The sequence below is a fragment of the Staurois parvus genome, unplaced genomic scaffold (genome assembly GCF_062004578.1).
Source record: "Staurois parvus isolate SC_StPar_1 unplaced genomic scaffold, SC_StPar_1.0 ptg000021l, whole genome shotgun sequence".
Taxonomy (NCBI): Eukaryota; Metazoa; Chordata; class Amphibia; order Anura; family Ranidae; genus Staurois; species Staurois parvus.
In genome coordinates this window covers 6,651,761-6,674,461 of record NW_028317817.1, presented here as the reverse complement: position 1 = coordinate 6,674,461, position 22,701 = coordinate 6,651,761, and the positions used below count along the sequence as shown (strand labels likewise).

At 37.4% G+C, this 22,701-nt stretch overlaps 1 protein-coding gene across 2 annotated transcripts in view; it reads left to right on the top strand.

Annotated features, from left to right (window-relative positions):
* RBMS3 (RNA binding motif single stranded interacting protein 3) overlaps positions 1-22,701 on the top strand; it is a 751,114-nt gene that overhangs the window by 252,197 nt on the left and 476,216 nt on the right. For both annotated transcript variants that reach the window (XM_089690799.1, XM_089690800.1), the window contains exon 3: positions 16,747-16,805. In XM_089690799.1, coding sequence (XP_089546925.1) covers positions 16,747-16,805 — 59 coding nt within the window. The remainder of the gene's footprint in view (positions 1-16,746; positions 16,806-22,701) is intronic.

Genomic DNA, 22,701 nt, shown 5'->3' with positions numbered 1-22,701 from the left:
AAAGACTCCAGATATTGTAGTATCCTCTACATGTTTTGTGGTTCAAACCTTTTCTTCAAGAGGTGGAGGGTTTACAATTCAAATTCTGAACAAAAAAAAAAACACAAAATAATCACCATACATTGTACACAAAATAATAATAAAGTAAGCACATGACAGAGCACCCAAAGTCACCCACTGTAAACCACATTAAAAGGGCATTTTTGTGTGCTTTCTAGAAAAAGTGTCCATTCCTGGTTTGCTTCCATACCCACCCCCCGGAAGGTGCTGGCGTCCAGGCTCTGGGTGTGCTTCATGCCTAACTTCTCCCGCGGTAGTGGGAAGCACTACATAAGTTGTATTTGTCTTCTCTCCTCTACAGTGGGCTAAAGCAAACATTTTATACAGTATTTATGAGATCGAGTAGGTGGGAGCGGGGGCAGTGGGGAATCTGATGTCACACACTGTACTTCATAGAGCAGGGAGCTGAATGTAATCTGAGACCTGAGTGGAGGGAAATGAAACATTTCTATTCAGGGACGGTCAGTCCAAATTGCTTTTTAACACTTGCTTATGGATGCATCCCGTTTTGATTCATTAATAAATGTTTTACTACATCTACTACACGATGGGCATTCTTCCGTTTTGACCCCTTTTGGGGAGCATTAATCTTCTAGACGCCCAGCACCAATCCATTGCCTCCAGAGAGAGAGCCTCCTGTTTACCCTTGTGAGCTGCACCCACCTATCCCTTAAGGGGAACTCTGGACACCCCTGGATCATGAAATATAAAGTCCCAGGACCCATCCACCTCTGAGAGGGAGCCTTTTTTACCTACTGGCCCAGATGACTAACTTGATGACACCAGAATATTATATATAAACACACATTAATATTGCGCTTCCAATGAGTGCGCATTTCTTCCATTATCACAAGCACCGATTGAAGCTGTTGGGACTATAAGGGCACCACTTAGTCACTAATACGGATTACTTTGCCCCATTTAATTGTAAATGGTTTAGTATTGATACGTATCATATGTATCTTTATTTATATGGTTTTTGAACATACTCTTTTATACAGTCCTATTTATAAGTGCGCTCACATATATATTGCTCGTTTATTCTATTTATCGTTTCATTTGAATCATCAATTTAGTGCTGCACTATTTTATTTATTTATTTATAATAAGGTTTCTGTTTGTTACCTTGAGTGCACAGCTGCTGATTGGTCAGCGCTCACTTTTTACACTTCTTATGATAACAATACCCTGCACAGCTGAACGAGCTCACTGTATGGGTGCATATGCCACTGATCACCCTTCGCCACGTTTGATCACAGTGGAATACCTTAACTACGTGTATAAATCTGCTATACTGCAAAAATACCCCCAAACCTGCTCACTAACGATCAACGGCAACAAACTCCTCCTTTTTGCGAATTACTCTCCAGAGGTCTCACACAGATGTAAGGCCTTTCAACATATCTGCTCCATCTTATTCCAGCAGCAATTAAAATTCACTGTGGCCTACCCTGCCACTCTCTGCCTTTTATCACCTGTTGAAGACCATCACCCTCTTTGTCTACCAGCTATTACTCTATACCAATTATTCTTTTATACAGGTTAGCTGGCATATATACCAATGTGTCAGCTCTTGGGGACTATGTACACATAGCATGTTCATGCAGAAAAAAGTGATGCACTCTCAGTTATGGTTTGCACTCATTTCTCTTTATGTTTCTGTCAACTTACCTACTAGGGTATGCTGCTCTACTCCTTTTAGCATTGATATCCAGACTAGATAATATATCTAGAATGTTCCAGCACTTCTATATCAGTCTGAGATGAACCACTTATTATTATACAGGATTTATATAGCGCCAACAGTTTACGCAGCTCTTTACAATATAAACTTATATAGCACCATCAATTTATGCTGTGCTTTACATATATATATATATATATATATATATATATATATATTACATTCTCATTAGTCCCTAACCCCCAAGGGGTGTACAATCTAAGGTCCCTAACTCACATTTATACATACACATACTAGGGCTGATTTAGACAGGAGCCAATTAACCTACCAGCATGTCTTTGGAGTGTGGGAGGAAACCCATGCAGGCACAGGGAGAACATGCAAACTCCAGGCAGGTGGTGCTGTGGTTGGGATTTGAATCAGTGACCTTAGTACTGCCAGGCTGAAGTGATAACCATTTAGCCACTGTGCTGGCCTGTACTTATAGGAAGAAGGGTCAGCCACACACCAGAGGATAGATGAATATAGCGTGTATTTATTGATCCATAGGACACACAAAACACCAGTACATGATTGCAGGACCTGTTAACGCGTTTCACACAATCTCGTACTTAATCATAACCAATGTATACCCAGAAGGATATCCACCCTTTCTTTATGTCACCTGCATTTACTTCCTTCAGTTGTTTGTTGGAATGTTTTATTTATTTTTATTACAGGTACTTATATAGCGCTGTCAATTTGTGCAGTGCTTTACATATATATACTGTATATTCATATCACTCCCTAACCCTTAAGGGGTGTACAATCTAAGGTCCCTAACTTACATTCATACATACACATACTTGGGCCAATTTAGACAGGAGCCAATACACCTACCAGCATGTACTTGGAGTGTAGGAGGAAAATGGAGTACCCAGAGAAAATCCATGCAGGCACCGGGAGAACATGCAAACTCCAGGCAGGTGGTGCCATGATTGGGATTTGAAACAACAACCCCAGCACTCACCAGGTGGAAGTGCTAACCATTTAGTCACTGTGCTGCCTGTTAAGGGCCTCCACTCCCATCAAGCATATGAAAGTCTTTATACACCTCAAATGCCTGCAAGCAGATATATTGCAGCACAGTGGCTAAATGGTTATCACTTTCGCCTTGCAGCACTAGGGTCGTTAGTCTGAATCTGCTAAAAACAAAAAAATATATTTTCCAGCCCTGTCTATATTTGTTTTCTCTGTAGCTGTATTTCACTAGTCAGAGAAAAAGCAGTGTCTCCATTCCGTTAGTGATTAAAAGCTACAAGGAGGCAATGAGTTGAGTAAAGACCTAAAAAATCACTGCTCCTGGCAGAATGGAATAAAAAAAAATATTGCACTAGTAGATCTTCCTCAAGGCAGCATGCATCTCCCCCCCTCTACCCCCAATGCTATGTTTTTCACAACCCTCTGCCTATTAGCCCAGAATATGAGAATTTTTCAGTTGACAGCATCTACAGTTGCAAGAAAAATTATGTGAACCCCTTGGGATTACGTGGAGTTTTGCATGAATTGGGCATAAAATGTGCTCTGAACGTCATCTAAGTCACAACAATAGAAGAACACAGTCTGCTGAACATAATACTACACAAACATTAGATGTTGCTATGGTTTAATTGCACATAACATGTAAACATTCACAGTGCAGGGAGGAAAAAGTATATGAGGCCCTAGCTTAATGACTTCTCCCAGAGCTAATTGGAGCCATGAGTGAGCCAACCTTGACTCCAATCAGTGTGATGATATTGGATGTGTTGCTGACAGCTGTCCTGCCCTTAAAAAACACACACCTGTTTTGGGTTTACTGGTTTCAAGAAGCACTGTCTGATGTGAACCATGCCTCACAGAAAAGAGCTCTCAGAAGACCTATGATCAAGAATTGTTGACTTGCATGAAGCTGGAAAGGGTTACAAAAGTATCTCCAAAAAGCCTTGATGTTCATGTGTCCATGGTAAGACAGACTGTCCACAAATGGAGAAAGTTTAGCACTGTTGCTACTCTCCCTAGGCGCGGTCGTCCTGTAAAAATAACTTCAAGAGCACAGCGCAGAATGCTGCATGAGGTAAAGAAGAATCCCAGAGTGTCAGCTAAAGACCTACAGAAATCTCTGGCACATGCTAACATTTTTGTTGACACATCTACAATAAGGAAAACATTAAACAAGAATGGAGTACATGGGAGGACACCACGGAGGAAGCCATTGCTGTCCAAGAAGAATATTGCAGCACGTTTGAAGTTTGCAAAAGAGCACCTGGATGTTCCACAGCACTACTGGCAAAATATACTGTGGACAGATGAAACCAAGATTGAGTTGTTTGGGAAGAACACACAACACTATGTGTGAAAAAAAAAGGCACAGCACACCAACATCAAAACCTCATCCCCACTGTAAAACATGGTGGAGGGAGCATCATGGTTTGGGGCTGCTTTGCTGCCTCTGGGCCTGGATGGATTGTTGTCATTGATGGGAAAATGAATTCCAGAGTTTATCAAGACATTTTGCAGGAAAACGTACGACCATCTGTCCGCCAACTGAAGCTCCGCAGAGGATGGGTGATGCAACAGGACAATGACCCAAAGCATACAAGTAATTCAACAAAACAATGGCTACAACAGCACAGAATACGCCTTCTGGAGTGGCCCAGTCAGAGTCCTGACCTCAACCCGATTGAAATGCTGTGGCATGACCTTAAGAGAGCGATTCACACCAGACATCCCAAGAATATTGCTACACTGAAACAGTTTTGTGAAGAGGAGTGGTTCAAAATTACTTCAGATTGTTGTGCAGGTCTGATCTGCAACTACAGGAAACGTTTGGTTGAGGTTATTGCTGCCAAAGAAGGGTCAACCAGTTATTAAGTCCAAAGGTTCACATACTTTTTCCTCTCTGCACTGTGAATGTTTACATGTTATGTGCAATTAAACCATGGCAACATCTAATGTTTGTGTAGTATTATGTTCAGCAGACTGTGTTCTTCTATTGTTGTGACTTAGATGACGTTCAGAGCACATTTTATGCCCAATTCATGCAAAACTCCACGGAATCCCAAGGGGTTCACATACTTTTTCTTGCAACTGTATTCCCATTGAATACAAGAGAGTTTGGGTTCTGAAATTCGATTAACTCTGGTAGAACTGAACCCTGGGCAGTTTGGTTCATCCCTATGGAGGAGCAATGGCGACAACCTTGGACAACAGCATTGCTTGAAGAAGGCAATGTTAAATTGAGTAGTAGATGAATGTTACATAAGGGACTAACACATTAAAGCTGAACTAACACTTTTTAAGCAGTTACAGACACATTTTTTCTCCTTTTGAGATAAAGGTTTTTATTATTTAGTTTTTATTATAGGTACTTATATAGCACTGTCAAGTTATGCAGCACTTTACATGTATATTGCACATTCATATCAGTCCCTAACCCTCAAGAAGCTTGCAAACTAAGGTAAAATAAAAGCTGGCCATTGTAAGCACCCCTATTGCCACTTTTTAGACAGCAAAAAAAATAGACCTACTGCCTAATAAAAAAATTAAAAATAATGCAGCCACCACATTTTAAGGACTGGTAAACTGCAATATATTAAATGTTTTGCTTTTAAGTTTAGATGCACTTTATTTTGTAAGCTTTTCTCCTCTAAAGTCTACTGGCAGTCATTGGTTGATTGGCAAAGGAATAGACGCTTACCATTACTATTGCTGTGGCTGCGACCTAGCCAGCGCTTTATTTCTCTCATTCTGAAGGGAAGTTTTTTTCCATAGTTTATTTGTTCCTCCTCATGCTATTATGACATCTTTGCATGAGTCATCCTAATGTTTTGGAAAGCATGTTTAATCATTATGTTGCATCTATCCATGACTTCATCTTTTTTTTTTTTACTTAAGCTTAAAATATATCTAAAGCCAAAACATGTTTTTTCCGTAGAATAGGGAATGGTTAAAACCCCTGTCAGTTTTTTTTTCCCCATCAGGTGGATTTTCCTTTCACTTCCCTCCTACAGTAAGACATGAATCCTCTCTTAGGGCTTGTTTACACTCACAGTTGGGGGAGGGGTGGCAATAAAAAGAGGCAACAGAGCTGAGTTTTTATTGTTCTCCAACAACCCACCCTTAAAAACATTCCATTTGGTGGGGAGTAGCGATTTTAATAATGTTTAAAGTGGAACATTAAACGCAAAAAGCTGAATTAATAATATTTATGGGGGGTGCCCTAAACCTGTGCTTGTAAATTGGTATATCTGTATAATTTATACAACCTGCTACCAAAAAACTGACATTATGAAGAAATTAAAGAAAGAAGAAATGTGTAAATTGTCTGTCAATGACTGCCTCAGCCACTTACTTCTGCTTCCAAGCAAAGTGGCTGAGGATTAATTTCATATATGCCAGAACATATTTACTAAATAAGGGTCTGCTATAGATCTTAAAAGGGACCCTCCAAAAAAGGCATGACATTTCCTCCCAAAATATACATACCATGCTAGATTTTAAAGGGGGATCCTATGCAAAAACAAGAAAAAAGTGATCTCCCCCAAAATGCATACTGGACCCTCCTTACCTGATCATGCAGCCTGACATGCCAGGAAAGGAAAGGGGTAGAGTTGATGGGCACAATTGCCTCCTCAGCACAACACAGGCCCTGTGGTTGTGGGGGCCTTGAGGATGAGGGGATTTTCAGAATATTAAAAATAAGGTGTCCCAAGATACCACCCTCCTAGGTGAATGAGTATGAGATACATAGTATCAGCTAATTAAAAAAGCATTTAGATGGTGCGCCCCCTCTCCTTCCTTCTCTTTACATGTATTTAAAAAAGTATTTAAATATTAAATAATGACTCCACATTTTTTGACAAGTCTCAAAATGTGCATAAATCATCAAGATTAGATGTGTATGGTGAAAATAAAGAATATGCCACTACTGAGTCCCTAGGGAAAAATAGGTCATGTGGAGTAATGGCAGCTGCTCCCCTAGATGAGGCCCTGAAATCATCTAATGCATACATGTAAAGAGAAGGAAGGAGAGGGGGCACACCATCTAAATGTAATCTGTTGAATTATTTGAATAAAGAATGGTAAATGCACTCACATTTTACGAATAAAACTCAGTGTGTGAAAGTAGTAGTAGGATTGCAGAGATCGGTAGGCAAGCAGTTGGTGAATGGAAAGATTGGCAGGCAAGCAGCTAGTATACTCAGAGTTTAACAGAGAGGTGGCTGGATGGTGAATGGGGAAGATCACTTCTGTGCTTGAAGTTGGAACTCAAGCTGTCACTCTGGGCTGTCGACTGCTTGGAGTCTTTAGCCCGCTTGACTTGAATTGGCTGTCTCAGAGCTGTCGAGGATGATGTAAGTATGTTCAAGGGGGCATGGTGGGCCCTTGAACATACAGCTCTGTTGCTCTACTTGCTGCAAATGACAGCTCCAATCCCCTCATCTAAATGTAAACAAGAGGCTGGGGTATACACAATGATATAATTGACCAAATATCGTTATGGAATAAAAATGTTATTTGCAGACATGCTTTGAGGATCAATGTATAGCCCTAAGCTTTTCTGACTGTTTTTAGTATTAGAAAAAGAGTGATTCTTGTACATCTATACTATGTATCCTGGGGCATTGAATATACATTTGCTACGCTCCTGAGTATGGCCCTTCAGTATGTGGGGTAGTACTGTTTCCACCCTTGAACCCTGGTGGCACAGGAGAGACTACAAGCATTATATCAGGGCCTGTTGAGCAGAGCAGGGTGTCTGTTTCACTTGTGGTCTGGCCTTTTTTTTAGTTACAGTTCCTTATGTATCAAACTGCAAGAAATCAGTTTAGACACCACAACCTGCAAATGCATTCCAGCTGTCCAATAAAGTGTTCTTTTCATTTATCAAATGCAAGTTTCACCAAGAAATGCACAAATTAAACTCTTTGTTATTCCCTTCTAGTACCCATATTCATGCACACAAATTTTTAACAAAAACATTAAATTACTTATTGATGAAAAGCTTAATCCCCTACGAACTATAAATGTATGTGTGTGATATAGTGTCCCTATTCTGTACTCCAACAAAACCTTTCTTCACTATGTGGCACTTTATCAATGTCCCTGTGTGTAGTTGCTATCCTGTATTTATACTTATATAAATATATAAGTCTTAGACTTCTATTGTCTTAGGCAATTGGTAGAATTATAGCTGTGTATGCTGCAGAAGGCATAGTTGATTTTTTTTCTCATCTGTTTATCTCTGGCTGTCGTATAGAGAAATAAGTCGATCTCTTGGGTATACTTTAATTGCATCCACTGAATTTCACAACAAACAGCATTAAAAGGTAATACATATGCTAGAAGCATTTCCCATCATTAAATTTTACATTGCAAGTTAAGTATGGGACAAAACAAAGCTTGTTGATTTTATGTTAAAAGGAAATGGTTTGCAAAAACAATATGGTAATCCGCCTATTTGTAGCAATTTAAAGGTGTTTTATCATTTTTCTGCTAATGTGGACCCCCTTTGCAGACTATTCTAGGTAACAATGCTACAGGTCCCTGTTCCCATGTTGGCAAATGGTATTGCATCTTATCAGTTAGGCTTTGAACTCTGGAATGTGTACCAAAATAAGGCAGGTGGAGAGCAAATGACTAGTCCTTAGTATTGTCTGATCTTTTCTCCATTATTGACTTATAATGCCTTTTCCTTCACTGAGTTTCTGTATGGAGATAGCCATCTTGGCGGAGGCAGGACTTTCAGGGCCTCCACAAAGATTATAGTGAGCAGAACAGGAATCAGGTCACCGAATGTCTTTCCAAATTTCCATAGACTAGCAGTCAGAAGCAGCAATGCATTAGATCTCACACTGCAGAAATATATCTATGAGGCTTTGGGTTCAAGTCTGACATGGGTTTGAGGCTTATAAAGCCTGTTTGCACTTTGCAGGCCTGATGCACTAATGCAACTTCATAGTAATTAACTTAATATATTTAACTTTCTGGCCCCTGAACATAGGTCTGGTGATATAGAAGACTAGTAAGGGAAAGCATAGAAATTGCTGCTAATTAAGTCCATAGGGACATTTATTTGTAGGGTTTGTTGGCATTGTAGATGTAAAATAGGTGTAAATTATTGCTGAATTTCTTGTAAGTAGCAAAATGCTGTGTATCTTGGGGAATTTGGGAGTAGAGGGAGCTAATTCTGCTTATGTCCTGAAACATTTTTACAGCCTATCCATGTGCACATGCCCTACAGTTATAACAGTTTGCAAGTGCTTTTTCATAGGGCATAACATGCTGCAGTGCATTTTTTTAGATTGTTGCTGGCTGCAATATTTTTTTAACAGTCCTTTTTAAATGGTGATAGTGGAAAGTGTGTCAGCACAGAAGCTTATAGTTTCTTTTGGGGGAGTGGGATGTGACAGGATGATTTACAGGCAGGATATTGTGGGAGACAGGGACAGAGCATTGTCACCCCATAACACAAAGTACCCATACAAAAACCATTTTTTTTAAGTATCACTAGCAATTACTTTCAAAGCTAACCACTAAAAAAAATAACCTGTCCTACTGACAGCCATGACTGTGTTCCTTAATATGCAGTGCTGGGAAACATTTTCTAATGTGCCTTACCTGTGTGCACAGAACTGTACACCCAAACATCTTTTTAGTAACCAATATGTGTCCTGAACAACTGAAAACTAGCTCTTTAAATGTCAACATCTTAGCTGCTTTTCCCTTTTTTGCATCAATTGCAATAGAAAAAAATGAAGTGCAAAGAAAAACCCCTTCTCATTTTATTAGTCATGCCCCCCCTTGTCATCCCCATAGAGAAAAAAAAAAGTTAGGCATACAACAGTTAGGACTAAATCCCTGAATAAAACTGTCTTGCTACTGACCACTTGCACACTGTTATATGTTCATCAGCATTCTAAATAAAAGTTCTTCCTTACACGCTATATCAGTACTTTGCCCTTTCTAAACTTGTTTTTGCCTCCTCTTTGTACTAAACCCTAGTACTATATCTATGTTGTTATTTGTTGGCATATGCATTCTTTACTTTAATTACAAAAATAAGATATAAAAAAAGTCCAACCTTATACAATCTACCCATTGTAAGGCTGCACAGCACTTCCACTTAAGATCTCCTACATTATTGCCTATACAACCACTAGTCCTTACAAAACATCCAGCACCATGCCCTGCCCCTTTGTTTTCATCTCTGTGCCAAACAGCCCAGTATTTATGAGAGATGAAGGCAATGTAATAAGATTACCAAGAATTATGAAGATGGATTTCTGCTTCTTCTTTACAGAAGTATGTGGTTGTAGCTATTTATTTGCTGGATGCCCTTTTATGAAGTGGCACTTTTCCTTTTGGGTGCAGTTTCTTTTTTAAGATTTGCTTCTATTCCTGAACTCGATAAAAAGCTAAGTGTCTGGTTGTGTCTGGTGATATTTTGGTTTCATAGACCCAAAGCAAGCATCAGCAAAGAGAAATGAGAAAAAGACATAATTCTGTTTTTTTCTTTGTTTAGTAATTTAGTAAACCAAAGCATTTGTATGCCATGGTACAAGTGTTTTCTGAAGGATAGGTCAATAATGGAAGTGCTTCTCTTGTGACAGGTATGCTTTATACTGGTAAACTTGTTAATCTAATTCATATTCTCACATCCTTTGTAGCTATTGTATTTTAAAATGTAATAATATTTTATTTTATTTTGGATGTTGTGCTTTTGCACTGTTTACATGTCCTTGCATGGTTATTTTGTTTATTTCAAAGGAAGTTAAATATTGCGTTGCACATATAGCAATCTGAATTCTGTGGTCTGTTTTCTGACAACGTATTGTATATCATGTTCCTTTTCCACATAAATGAACTTCCTCTGCAGGCCTTTTACAGGGATACTCACAAAGGCAATCACTAAGAAGTCAGAAGGAAATGAAATAGGATTACTTTGTTTTCATGGCACATACAGAACTACGTGTCCAGTTTTTCTATGAGCTGGACTAGGGAAACATTCTTTTGAGTTTTGCAATAAAGTTTTTCAAGAATAATGCCAAAATGCTATGAAATGATTTTCCACTCAAATTCTGTTCTACAGTTAACAGGTCATTTATTTATTAAGATGCAGAATGGTAGACTTTTGTTTATACAAGTTGTTAACTCTTTGCAGGCATATTGGGTTGCTTGTCTGTTTTATCTCCACTTTCACTAAATAGTTGTGTTTTACTGTATATCTGAGAGGAAGAAGATATGCAAATACATTACCTGATAGCAGTAATCTGGAATCTTCTAGTTCTTAAGAGAATAAAAACACAAATGAATGCAGATGGTATTCATTAAAACACATTTTTTTAAATGCAAGTAGTGCAAATGCCTGATTCAGACTTGGAACCAGGCTCTTTCAATCCCAAGTACATCAGCACTCAGACTGAGAGAGGAGAGGTAGCACAGTGAGCCCCCAGTTGTACTGTAGTACTAACAAGGGATATGCTGATAGCAGGAGAAAACCAAGTGACAGATATATTAACTAATCATGTTGCTGTTTCTCCTTTTACTGTCCAGTTGCAAGCTAAGGGAGGAGCATGAATTGTGAGCATTATTTAACTGAAACAGGAAAAAAATCAAATCTTTTGGTCTGTGAGACAGGGTTGTGCTGTGTAGCAGAGCTGTGTAAATATCAGGACTGAATAGACAAACACATTAATTTATTTGGCAGGTAAAATATCTCCCATATTCCCAGATTCTATTGTGTATTTAGCTATTTGCCTGGGGTTCAGCTTTAAAGTTGAATTGCCCTATTGAAAAGGTCTTTAGATGTGAACTTCAGCTGATATTTACTGCATTTATGTTTGAGAAACATTACCCACACCAGTGCTGGTATAATGTAGCTTTTACAGAATTGTCATGTTCATAATGGCAAAGCTGGAAAGTGCAAAATCAGGCTGACTTCTGCAAAGAAACCAATCAGCTTCTAACCTCAGCTTGTTGAATTAAGCTTTGGAAATAAAACCTAGAAGCTGATTGGTTTCTATGCAGAAGTGAGCCTGATTTTGCACTCTCCAGCTTTAGTAAATAACCCTACTGTGTCATAATTGTGGCTAAATGGACAATGTGCTTTTCAATGATTCAGTTTTGGTTTCAGTTTACATTTCTTTGGTAATCCTGTCTAGTATGTTATCAAGAACATGCTGGTTATTCAGCTCCCACCCTGATAGGACACAAATATGAGTTTAAGAGATTTTAGATGATAAACTCTTTTGGTGCAGAGCTAGATGTGAACTGTCTCTATACTCTGTGTAGCAAAACATGTTAGCTTTATATGGATATTCTATGAATGACAGAAACACATTATTAACATGCCTAAGCTTAGCTAGATTATTCACTTATAGTGAAGTTCCAGCCGTGTTTGTGTTTATTAAAAGTCAGCACCTACAAAAACTGTAGCTGCTGACTTTTAATCAACACACTTTTACCTTTCCTGGGTCCAGTGATGTACTCACCTGCGCCAGCCCTTCTCTCCTTCTTCTTTCCAGGGCGCCGGCATCTCAACTGTTGGCACCAGGCTGTGACAGCTTGCAGCTTCACAGCTCAGGGTCCATTGCGCATGTGCGAGTAGTGCTGTGCATCCTGATTGGTCCGGCAGTCTTCTGGGACCTGTGAAAGTTCCCAGGAGACTGCAGGGGGAAGAAGGGGGCAAAACCAGGTATGTGCTCCCCCCAAAAGATGCAAAATATGGCAGAGGAGGGGGGGGAGGCAAACAAGTGGAGCTTTCACTTTTGTTTCTATCTGGACTGTAAATAGTCTGATATACAACGAAGTGGCTATTGAGTGCATTTATGTAATACTTACCATTCTCTGCAGATTATTAGCCTAAACTATGTAGAAATTATTTTTCTTTACAGATAATTAGTGAGGCCCTCAAGGTGCAAAATAGTAATATATCATATAAAGGGGTATCAGGAAATTCAAGTTTGCAAAAAATTATTTTTATAATTGTTTCAACACTGTGAGAGGTCACTTATATTTATCATGTTGCTGATCTATGACTACATTTCCTGATGCTTCATGACTGTGAGAAATTCCTAGAGAACTGATACATGAGTATTAAGTCATTACATACAGTTAGGCAGCATGCCTTATATTATTTAAACAGGTACTATTTAAACACACATACATATCCAAGCTAGTAGTCAGTAAAGTAGAAAAAGGGTTAAAATAAACAGAAACAGCTATGGAATCCAATGCACTGGAGGCACAGTATGGAACCACAGTATGCATATGATGAGGAATAGTTTTTTTTTTTAGAACCATTGTAGGGAAGAACAGTTTGTTCCATAGTTAGCTGGGATTGACCGAGCTACTGTACCAAGTGTTGTTTTTTTCTTCCCTTGTCCTGTCAGTCCAAGGCTCGGTTCCCACTACAGTGTTGTGACTTTGATACAAGTTACAGTGCAACTTTGAATACACCTTGATGCAATATTGCATATTCTATGGGGCCAAGTCACATGGTAAATCACACCAAAGTAGTGCAGGAACCTTTTCCAAAATTGGACCGTGCTGATTCACATTGATTAGAATGGGCATCATGGAAAACAGTGATTTCCCTTCTCATACAATTCTGTGCAGCTCAAGTTGGATCAGAAGTTATACAAGTGTGAAGTAATCTGCCTTGAGGGATGTCTGTCCCTATGTTAAGGGCACATTTATATGTATGCCTACTAAGGGCAAGAGGGCCTGGAAGCTTGTGTAAGCATCACTGTTTTTTACATTACTGGATTGCTGAGCGAGTAAAGCAATTTATCACCCTTAATACATTGTTCTCTAACACATTGCCACTATATCTTTATGATTGTATAACAGTTGTAGTAGGTGCTGATTCAGATAAAATTTGCTATTTTATGTCCCTGTAAAACCTGGGGGCTCCTCCATGTCATCCCCTGGTGGTCACAATCTTCATAAGTATTCCCATTCAAAAGGGAAATCAACTTCCAAAAATGGAAGCATTTAGAGACAAAGCAGTGAAGACTTTTGAGTTCAAGCAACGGATGGTACTTAGTATAAAGAGTAAGTGCAGGGTTACACTAAGAGCTATGCTAACATGTTTTATGCAAACATAAAATGTGAATTAAAATTCCAGTAATATAAATAATCTAAACTCTTTAGGCTGTCCCATTAGAATATCCAAGAAAACATAAAGATAACAGATCTAATAAATAGAACATTTGTTAAAATAAGCATACTTTACATCTTAAACATTTGGCAATAAATCCACATTGCTTGACAGCATGCCAAAATTTATAGCCAAGAGGTGTAAACATATAGCTACATATTCATATAAGTGTATACTTAAAATAGGACTAATTGAAGGAATATAAAACCCTTTAAAGTCTTTAATGTAACATATAATGAAGTTTTCTTTTCAGCAATGTCACCCGAGATCACCTAAACACAACTACCTTTTATGTGTTCATTGACTGAGACTGCAGAAACAGCTAATTACCACATATATTCTTTGGATGTCTGCCCATGCACATGTCTGTATATATCTTATTGGCATGAACAGTTCTGTTAGTAGGTTCAGTCAGTTTATTTTTATGTCAAAATATTTCAAGTCAAACAGATTTGTACAAATGAACCAACAATCAAAAATTTGCCAGGAGTCTGATAATAAATTTTAACTGTAAAAAAAATGAAATATTAAACAATAAAATATCCAAAAGCTTAAATGCAATTTTAGATAGTAAGAGGACTTTAATGCCTTGAAAGTTTGTAACATAAGGTTTTTCTACTTAGACATTAAAAAGCAATACTTTTGCTTTTTTTGCTTAGCTTTATAGCACAGAGAATGTGTGCATTTCATGGGACACTTGAGAGCTGCAAGGACAGCCAAGGGAATTCTTACTGACTGGATGTTTGCATTTTGACTTTGTAACTGGTAACTAGTGAACATATCCAACTTTGTGACTTTTGGGTTATAACCCAGTATTAATGGATAGATTTTATTATCATCCATCTTCTTTGAACTCTTTGACGTCTTGTAACAACATTTTCTCTTCGTGTTTTCTGTTTTCTTCCACTTTATTAACAAAATTGAACCTACTTCACTCTGTCCTCATGACTCTCTATATCCTCTGCTGCCAAATAAAGAATTGTAGAAGTATTCCATTGTCTAAATTACAGGATGATTTCTGTCCCAGAATATGGAAAATTATATATAGTATTTCTGCAATAGCTTTTGTACAGCATGGTACATTTTACGTGGTTTTTGGTGGATGCACCAACTTGGTGATCCTTTATGTATGTAGGCAATGTGCAAACCCCTGACATTTTATTTGGTTTCTTTTGCCTTAGCTTTTTGTCCCAGAAACTCAACAAGAAGTTAAAAACTATCTCTCCAAAGATAGATGAAATCCAAACGTAGAGAGTTGTTACCAGCACAGGTATTCCTATTGGAAGATTTCCTCTCTCTTCTGGTTCCAGTAAAATTCTAGAATTCACATTACGTTGTCTCCTGATAACAATGATCAACAGGACTAATAGAGATGATTAGTTCCCTAAGTGGGGAGGGGGGAGGGGGGGGGTAAAGACCAGGCAGGGGTTTCAAGTTTTGCTTTAATATAGTTTAACGTAATCATGTACTAAATTGTAGGCATTTTCAAAGATTGTGTCTAAAAGCAGTGAGAAAAGCAATTTCATTTTGTTATTGGATTGTCCCTTCAATAATGGCTAACAGTCCCCTTACTTGCCTTTGAGACATTGGGCAATAGAATGACTAATAACAGGGCTTAGCCATTAGGTAAAAGAAAATCAAGCAGCAACAACAGGGTAAAAGTAAATTAGAAATGGACACAGAGTTGACTTTTTGGCCATTAGGCAGGACTTTATAATGGACTAGAAGCTCACGTTATTCTGAACTTCTCAAATCTTCTTATCCCAAATTTCAAATTAGCCCTTAAACCTATAAAAACTATGTAAGTGTTTATATCACAATAAAATACATACCCTTCAAACTAAAACACGCCAACAAACCTTTGCTGGAAACATTTTCTTTTTGCAATTCACATGCTTTAAAGAGTAAGAAAGCATTTCTTCTCTTTTAAATGCCTTTTACCATGCTGACATTTACTCTAAGTGACTCAATATACTGCAAAAGAAAACACTATGATCTTTTTTTTGGTTAAAAATCACTAGTTTAAAGGTGGAACAGGAACATCAGGTATAGTTGCAGCATAGCAAAAGTGGTATGGATTTTGTACATCAAAACAGATGCAGCAAAACATAGGGAGACTGTCATACAGAATTAGAAAAGTTAGACATTTAATATTACAACCTGAAAAGCTAAAATTCAATGTATAATTTGATTTGAACACACATTTGTTAAATGTTATAATTAAATTGTTCATTATTTCTAATACACAGCACACTTTGGAAGTCATCCTCAACCGAAAAAAAAGAGAAGATACATATTGCTAACTAAAAATTGCAATCATTCAGAAGTTTTTAGTGCATGCTGGAAAGTTTCTAAAGGCCCAGCATTGCACCAGAGGTACTATGGGGTTGATTTACTGAAACTGGAGAGTGCAAAATCTGGTGCAGCTGTGCATAGAAAATAATCAGTTTCTAACTTCAGTTTGTTCAATTAAGCTTTGACAAAATAACCTGGAAGCTGATTGGTTTCCATGCACAGCTGCACCAAATTTTGCACTTTCCAGTTTTAGTAAATGAATCCCAATTAGTGCATGGCAATATGTTGGTTGTTCAGAATCTCATAAATAATGGGATTATTAGAAAATAGTTATTTCATGCAAAGATGTAAGACTGTGAACAAAATAGAGATTACACTGCTGAAACTTAAATAGTAATACATGTTCAGCTATATGTTGTGTCTATTCGGCTACAGGTTATGCAGTATTTGTGCAAGAAATACATGACATGTTTAAAAGTATTTATAAAGTTCTAGTTAACAATACCTTTTTTTTTGTTTTCAGGTATGGAAAAATTGTATCAACTAAGGCAATCCTTGACAAAAACACAAATCAATGCAAAGGTATGTAAAATATTTCCTTAGAATATTCTGCCTTCATATAATTCAAATGAACATCAATCTGTTTTGGATTAAATTTATGCTGATTATAGAAATGCTAAACAGTACAGCATGTTAGGTTTGCAGGCTTAGTATGGTATTTCTTGGCGAACAACCAATACACTTTACATAGAAAACCCCATGGTTACAAACAAAGCTGTGATGTTTTGTTGGTACAAGTACTGAATCTTTGTTGTATATAAAACATTTGGATTATGTAAATCATTACTTGCTATTAGCACAAAAGCTATACTGTATAATAAAAACTGATTGCAGGCAGTATGACTTTGTCTTCTACTGTATATAAGTAATCACAAACCTAGACAATTAAAACTGAATGAATGAAAACGATAATGAAAAAATAAATAAGAATATGTACAGTATATCACACAAGCGTCATCAGTTCTGTAATGAAAACTGATAAAAAAAATGTCTTCAGTTTTTCAGTTTTGTATTTATACCTCCGAACTAAATCATTCATGGTCCCTCATATACCCTTAGTGTACTGATAACAATTGCAGCTGTCTTGTCTCCTCTGTTTAACTTTTAATTTGACTTAAGAATCATGGCGCAAGAGCACTAAGGGGAAAAGCTTGAACTCTGCTGTTAACACAGTTGAGGGAGTTTTTAAAAACCAGAGCAGCCAAAATCTGGAACATCAAGCTTACATCCTTCATTTTCAAAGCTTAGCTGAACAAAGATAGAAACTGATTGGTTGGCATCCACGGCTGCTCCAGATTCTGTCTGCTCCAGTTTTGATAAATTTCCCATAGTATATCAAAAATTACCAGGACATTCCCCTTTCACTACTAATATATAAATCATTTCCATGTAAACCGATTACCGAAACATTGCACTTTTTATTTTATCCATTTATGTTTAACAATAAACTTTCACAGAACCAAATATATTGCAATTCCTTATGCGTAACTGGCCGAAGTTCATATCCAACAAGGAAACATTGTTATTTGGTAACATAATGGGTACAATTTGTGTACTCCCTGTAATTTAAATGTTTCACCATCACATCCCTTAAGAGTGTGCATGGAACCGTTTTCATCAACACCAATCTCTCTGGAATGTACAGCAGTGCCAAAGCAGTTTCTTGGAAACCACATGTGGCTTTTGACTATCTTTGATATAATTTTCAACTTTTTTTTTTTTAGCAAGCATACTTTTCCCCTTAGCATGATGCAGTTTCCTTTTAAAAAGTCGTAATTAATTAATTATCATGTTTAACCATCTTAATTCTGACTAGTGTAACTACGTGCCCTCACTATTCATTAAATCCGCTGGGTGCAGTAAAGTAGCAGAAGAAGAAGTGATCAAAAGTGGTGGTGGTGATGGTGATAGTGGTGGGGGTTAAAGGGACACCAAAGGTCACCAATTTTGTCAAATTGTTTTGGGGGATTTACAGTGACAACAACCACCATGATGGGGTGTTTTAAAATGTCAATGACCAATGTGGAAGATGAGAGGTTACTGCTACATTGTAAGCGCTACATAGTCTCTGCAAAGAAGTTTCTCAGAATTCTAGAACTGCATTACCCTTCTACAAAACAGAACTGCCATATCCACAGTTATTTTTCATCTTATCAGGAGCTAACGTGATAGACTATAATGCATGGCAAAGCAAAGGCTGTTCAGCTACATACAGAGGAAAAAAACAGTCAACTATTTTGCAAAAGTGTCTGCTGAATCAAGTAAACCTTCTAAGAAGAGCCTTTCTTCAAGGAAATTATCTTGAGGAGATAACATGCACTATTTTTCCAGGCTAGTATTTTTAAGAGACAGTAACTCAGATGTTGCCTTTAGAAGAAATCTATTACAGCTAAGTAGTTTAAGACTCTTGCACTTACTTCTGAGTTTGCCAACAGACAGGTTTGAGACTTATACTACATATAGTTTAGCTAGATAAGGGAAAGCGAACTGAAGCATGCTCAGATGGTGAGTGTCTGAGAAATCACCTCACCGGTAAATACAGGGGAGCGGTGTCCAAGTGTCAGTCCAGTCACTTACATAGGCGGAGAAGAAGAGACACTGCTCTCACCACCTGTGCAGTCCCGTGTATAGAGGATGGCCTCAGCCATCACACCGGCCATGCCCCTGATGCATTTCTCCCCACCTACCAAGGCTTGATCACAGAGGGAAAGTGAACTGTTATACATTGTTAATATTGGTAATGTTCTAATGTTGAAACTATCATTCCACTTGTAAATACTGAACTTGTTGCTGGGTTTATTTTACCCATTTATCTTATTCTTATTTATCAATTGCAAGTGTCTAGTTCACAGAGCCGTTAGATTTCAAGGGTGTCACCATATATTCTTATCAAGGTCAACACTTTTAGGAGCACTACATTTGGAGGCTCATCTGGGATACTTGTTCTGCCCATCAGAGTAAACTTCACCCAGTTTTCCCATTAAACGTAAAACGTAAAATGAAGCCCACAACTATCACTGAATGGTACTAATAAATGAGTATTGATCCTGCTGACTGTACTGGTTTGTTGCTGTTCATTTCTAAGTTATCCACTGAACGGATAAACTGTCTAATGGACCATTTGAGCAGGCAGAGGTGATGTCTCATGATGCAACAGAAGAGACAAAATGAGACTGTATACGTCCAGGTGCTATTACTAGAGATGAGCGAATCGAACTTGGCGAAGTGGAATTCGTTTCGAATATTAGGAAAAATTCGATTCGCACCGAATCCGAATATTAGCAAACTTCGGATGCACGAATCAAATTTTTCCCGATCGGCCGATTTTCATCCCTTCTACAGCCGGCAAAAAGTGTCCCTGCAGAGAGCTCCGCTATTTCTGACAGTTCTCTGACAGTTCCTTCACATTTACAGCGGTTGAAACATTGTATCTATTTGTTTCCATTTAGGATACAGATGTTTTTATTCGGAAACAAATAGATACAATGTTTCAACCGCTGTAAATGTGAAGGAACTGTCAGAGAACTGTCAGAAATAGCGGAGCTCTCTGCAGATACACTTTTTGCTGTACTGGAATTCTTCTTCTTTTCATTCTTCTTCTTCTTCTTCTTCTTCTTTTCATTCTTCTTCTTCTTTTCATTCTTCTTCTTCTTCTTTTCATTCTTCTTCTCCTTTTCATTCTTCTTTTCATTCTTCTTCTTCTTCTTCTTTTTATTCTTCTTCTTCTTCTTTTCATTCTTCTTTTCATTCTTCTTCTTTTCATTTTTCTTCTCCTTCTTTTCATTCTTCTTTTCATTCTTCTCATTCTTCTTTTCATTCTTCTTTTCATTCTTCTTCTCATTCTTCTTTTCATTCTTCTTCTTCTTCTTTTCCTTCTTCTTCTTCTTTTCATTCTTCTTCTTCTTCTTTTCATTCTTCTTCTTCTTCTTTTCATTCTTCTTTTCATTCTTCTTCTTCTTATTTTCATTCTTCTTCTTCTTCTTTTCATTCTTCTTTTCATTCTTCTACTTCTTCTTTTCTTTCTTCTTCTTCTTCTTTTCATTCTTCTTTTCATTCTTCTCATTCTTCTTTTCATTCTTCTTCTCATTCTTCTTTTCATTCTTCTTCTTCTTCTTTTCATTCTTCTTCTTCTTCTTTTCATTCTTCTTTTCATTCTTCTTCTTCTTCTTTTCATTCTTCTTTTCATTCTTCTTCTTCTTCTTTTCATTCTTCTTCTTCTTCTTCTTTTCATTCTTCTTTTCATTCTTCTCATTCTTCTTTTCATTCTTCTTTTCATTCTTCTTCTCATTCTTCTTTTCATTCTTATTCTTTTCATTCTTCTTCTTCTTCTTCTCATTCTTCTTTTCATTCTTCTTTTCATTCTTCTTTTCATTCTTCTCATTCTTCTTTTCATTCTTCTTTTCATTCTTCTTCTCATTCTTCTTTTCATTCTTCTTCTACTTCTTTTCATTCTTCTTCTTTTCATTCTTCTTCTTCTTTTCATTCTTCTTTTCATTCTTCTTCTTCTTCTTTTCATTCTTCTTCTTCTTCTTTTCATTCTTCTCATTCTTCTTTTCATTCTTCTTCTCATTCTTCTTTTCATTCTTCTTCTTCTTCTTCTTTTCATTCTTCTTCTTCTTCTTTTCATTCTTCTTTTCATTCTTCTTCTTCTTCTTTTCATTCTTCTTCTTCTTTTCATTCTTCTTCTTCTTCTTCTTCTTCTTCTTCGTCGTGCCCCGTGACTGCCCAAATGAGTGAAGTGTGCGGTGATTCTAAGATCGACGGCACTCATCTGCATGTCATACTGACTGACAGTATTATTTCTCTTCCCCAGCAGACTCCAAGGGCATTTAAATTAAAGGTACAGTGTTCTGCACTAATATAAAGGCTCTCTGAAGCCTAGAAACCCTTTTAATAAGTTAAATTCGCATCGAATCGAATTTCTTCCGCAAATTCAGCGAATCAGCCGAATCGAATTTTTGAATAATTCGCTCATCTCTAGCTATTACAATGGGAATATTTAATGTTCTGATTAGATCTGCCTCATGTGACGAAGCTGGGACATGTAGGTGATAGAGCGCATAATGTGTGACTATAAATAATAGCAAACCTTGTGAGAAGGCCTTCATGTTCACTAATAGGAGCACTGGTTTTAGCAACCTAAGGGCTGCAGTTTTTCCACTACATTTGGAGACTTCATGACCAAATGCAATCAGGCCAGCATTGCTAAGTTTTGGGCATGTTACAGAAGCTGAGAATCCTCTCTGGGACACAGCCCTTACCCATGTGGAAGAAATAGTGTGAAACCTAGATGAAGCAAGCCATTCAGGCACTGACATAATGGGATGTTTTAGAAGCCCAAAGGAACAAGCTAATCACAGACAGTCTGAGAGGGATTGCAAGAGATTGTGAGGGTGTCAACCAGACTCATAAGCTGTACCCACATACATAAATATTGGAAAGCTCTACATTTATAAATCAGTCATTTAGATATACATATATGGATGCACAGCCTTTTCATAACTATGAAAACAAATGTATTACTTTGGAAATATTAGAATGGCGTTTCTGATTTCTTTTTCCCTTCAACTTGTAAAAAAAGGTTGCATAAAATATCTAATTTACTAACACTTTCTATTGACTGCACCAAAGCAATTTAATCTTATGTCAACTGACCTTTGCTTTCAGTAGTGCCTTTGCATTACACTTCCATTCAGATGCATAAAGTATGGTGACATGTAAAACAGGTTTTATAGGATAGCTCTGTATATATAAAGTAAGTGGTGCAGAGGCTTGATCTCCAGCAGTTCCTAAGTTACTTTCATATCTTTGGGTGCTGACAAAATGAGTAATCTATGTCTCCCCGAAAGGGAATAAAAGGGAGTTAAAATGCCAAACATATAGGCACATTTCACTGAACTTGAATTACTATCATTTACATCTGTCCCCACTGACTGTTTAATTATGTGCATGCAGGTTTACTTGCAGTTGAATGAATACTTATTGCCATCTATATTCCATCCTGATCTTCCATTGTGTATCATAAAGCAAACTGAGCAGCCGGAGGATCATTACATTTGTCAAACAAAATATGCTGCAACTATCATATATTTACCGTTCAATCTCCAGGTCTGGCTCGTTCATCCATGTCGAAGTGCCTCTGTGATCCTTGTTGAATAATGCAGCCCATTCATTTGTAGATGGGTCAGCATTGTATTTGTAGCCAGAAAGCATATATATGAATAGAAGTGATAGAATATGTACTCTAATGAAGAGAATATGCATACATAATTTACTTTTCAGTTTATTTATGCATGTAATATTACCAAGCTATGTAGGGCTTTAGAGAGTGATTGGAACTATTCATGTTCATTCTAGCCCCACTGGAGCTTACAGTATATAAGCCATAAAAAGTATGGAGGAAAATCAAGATTTTTTT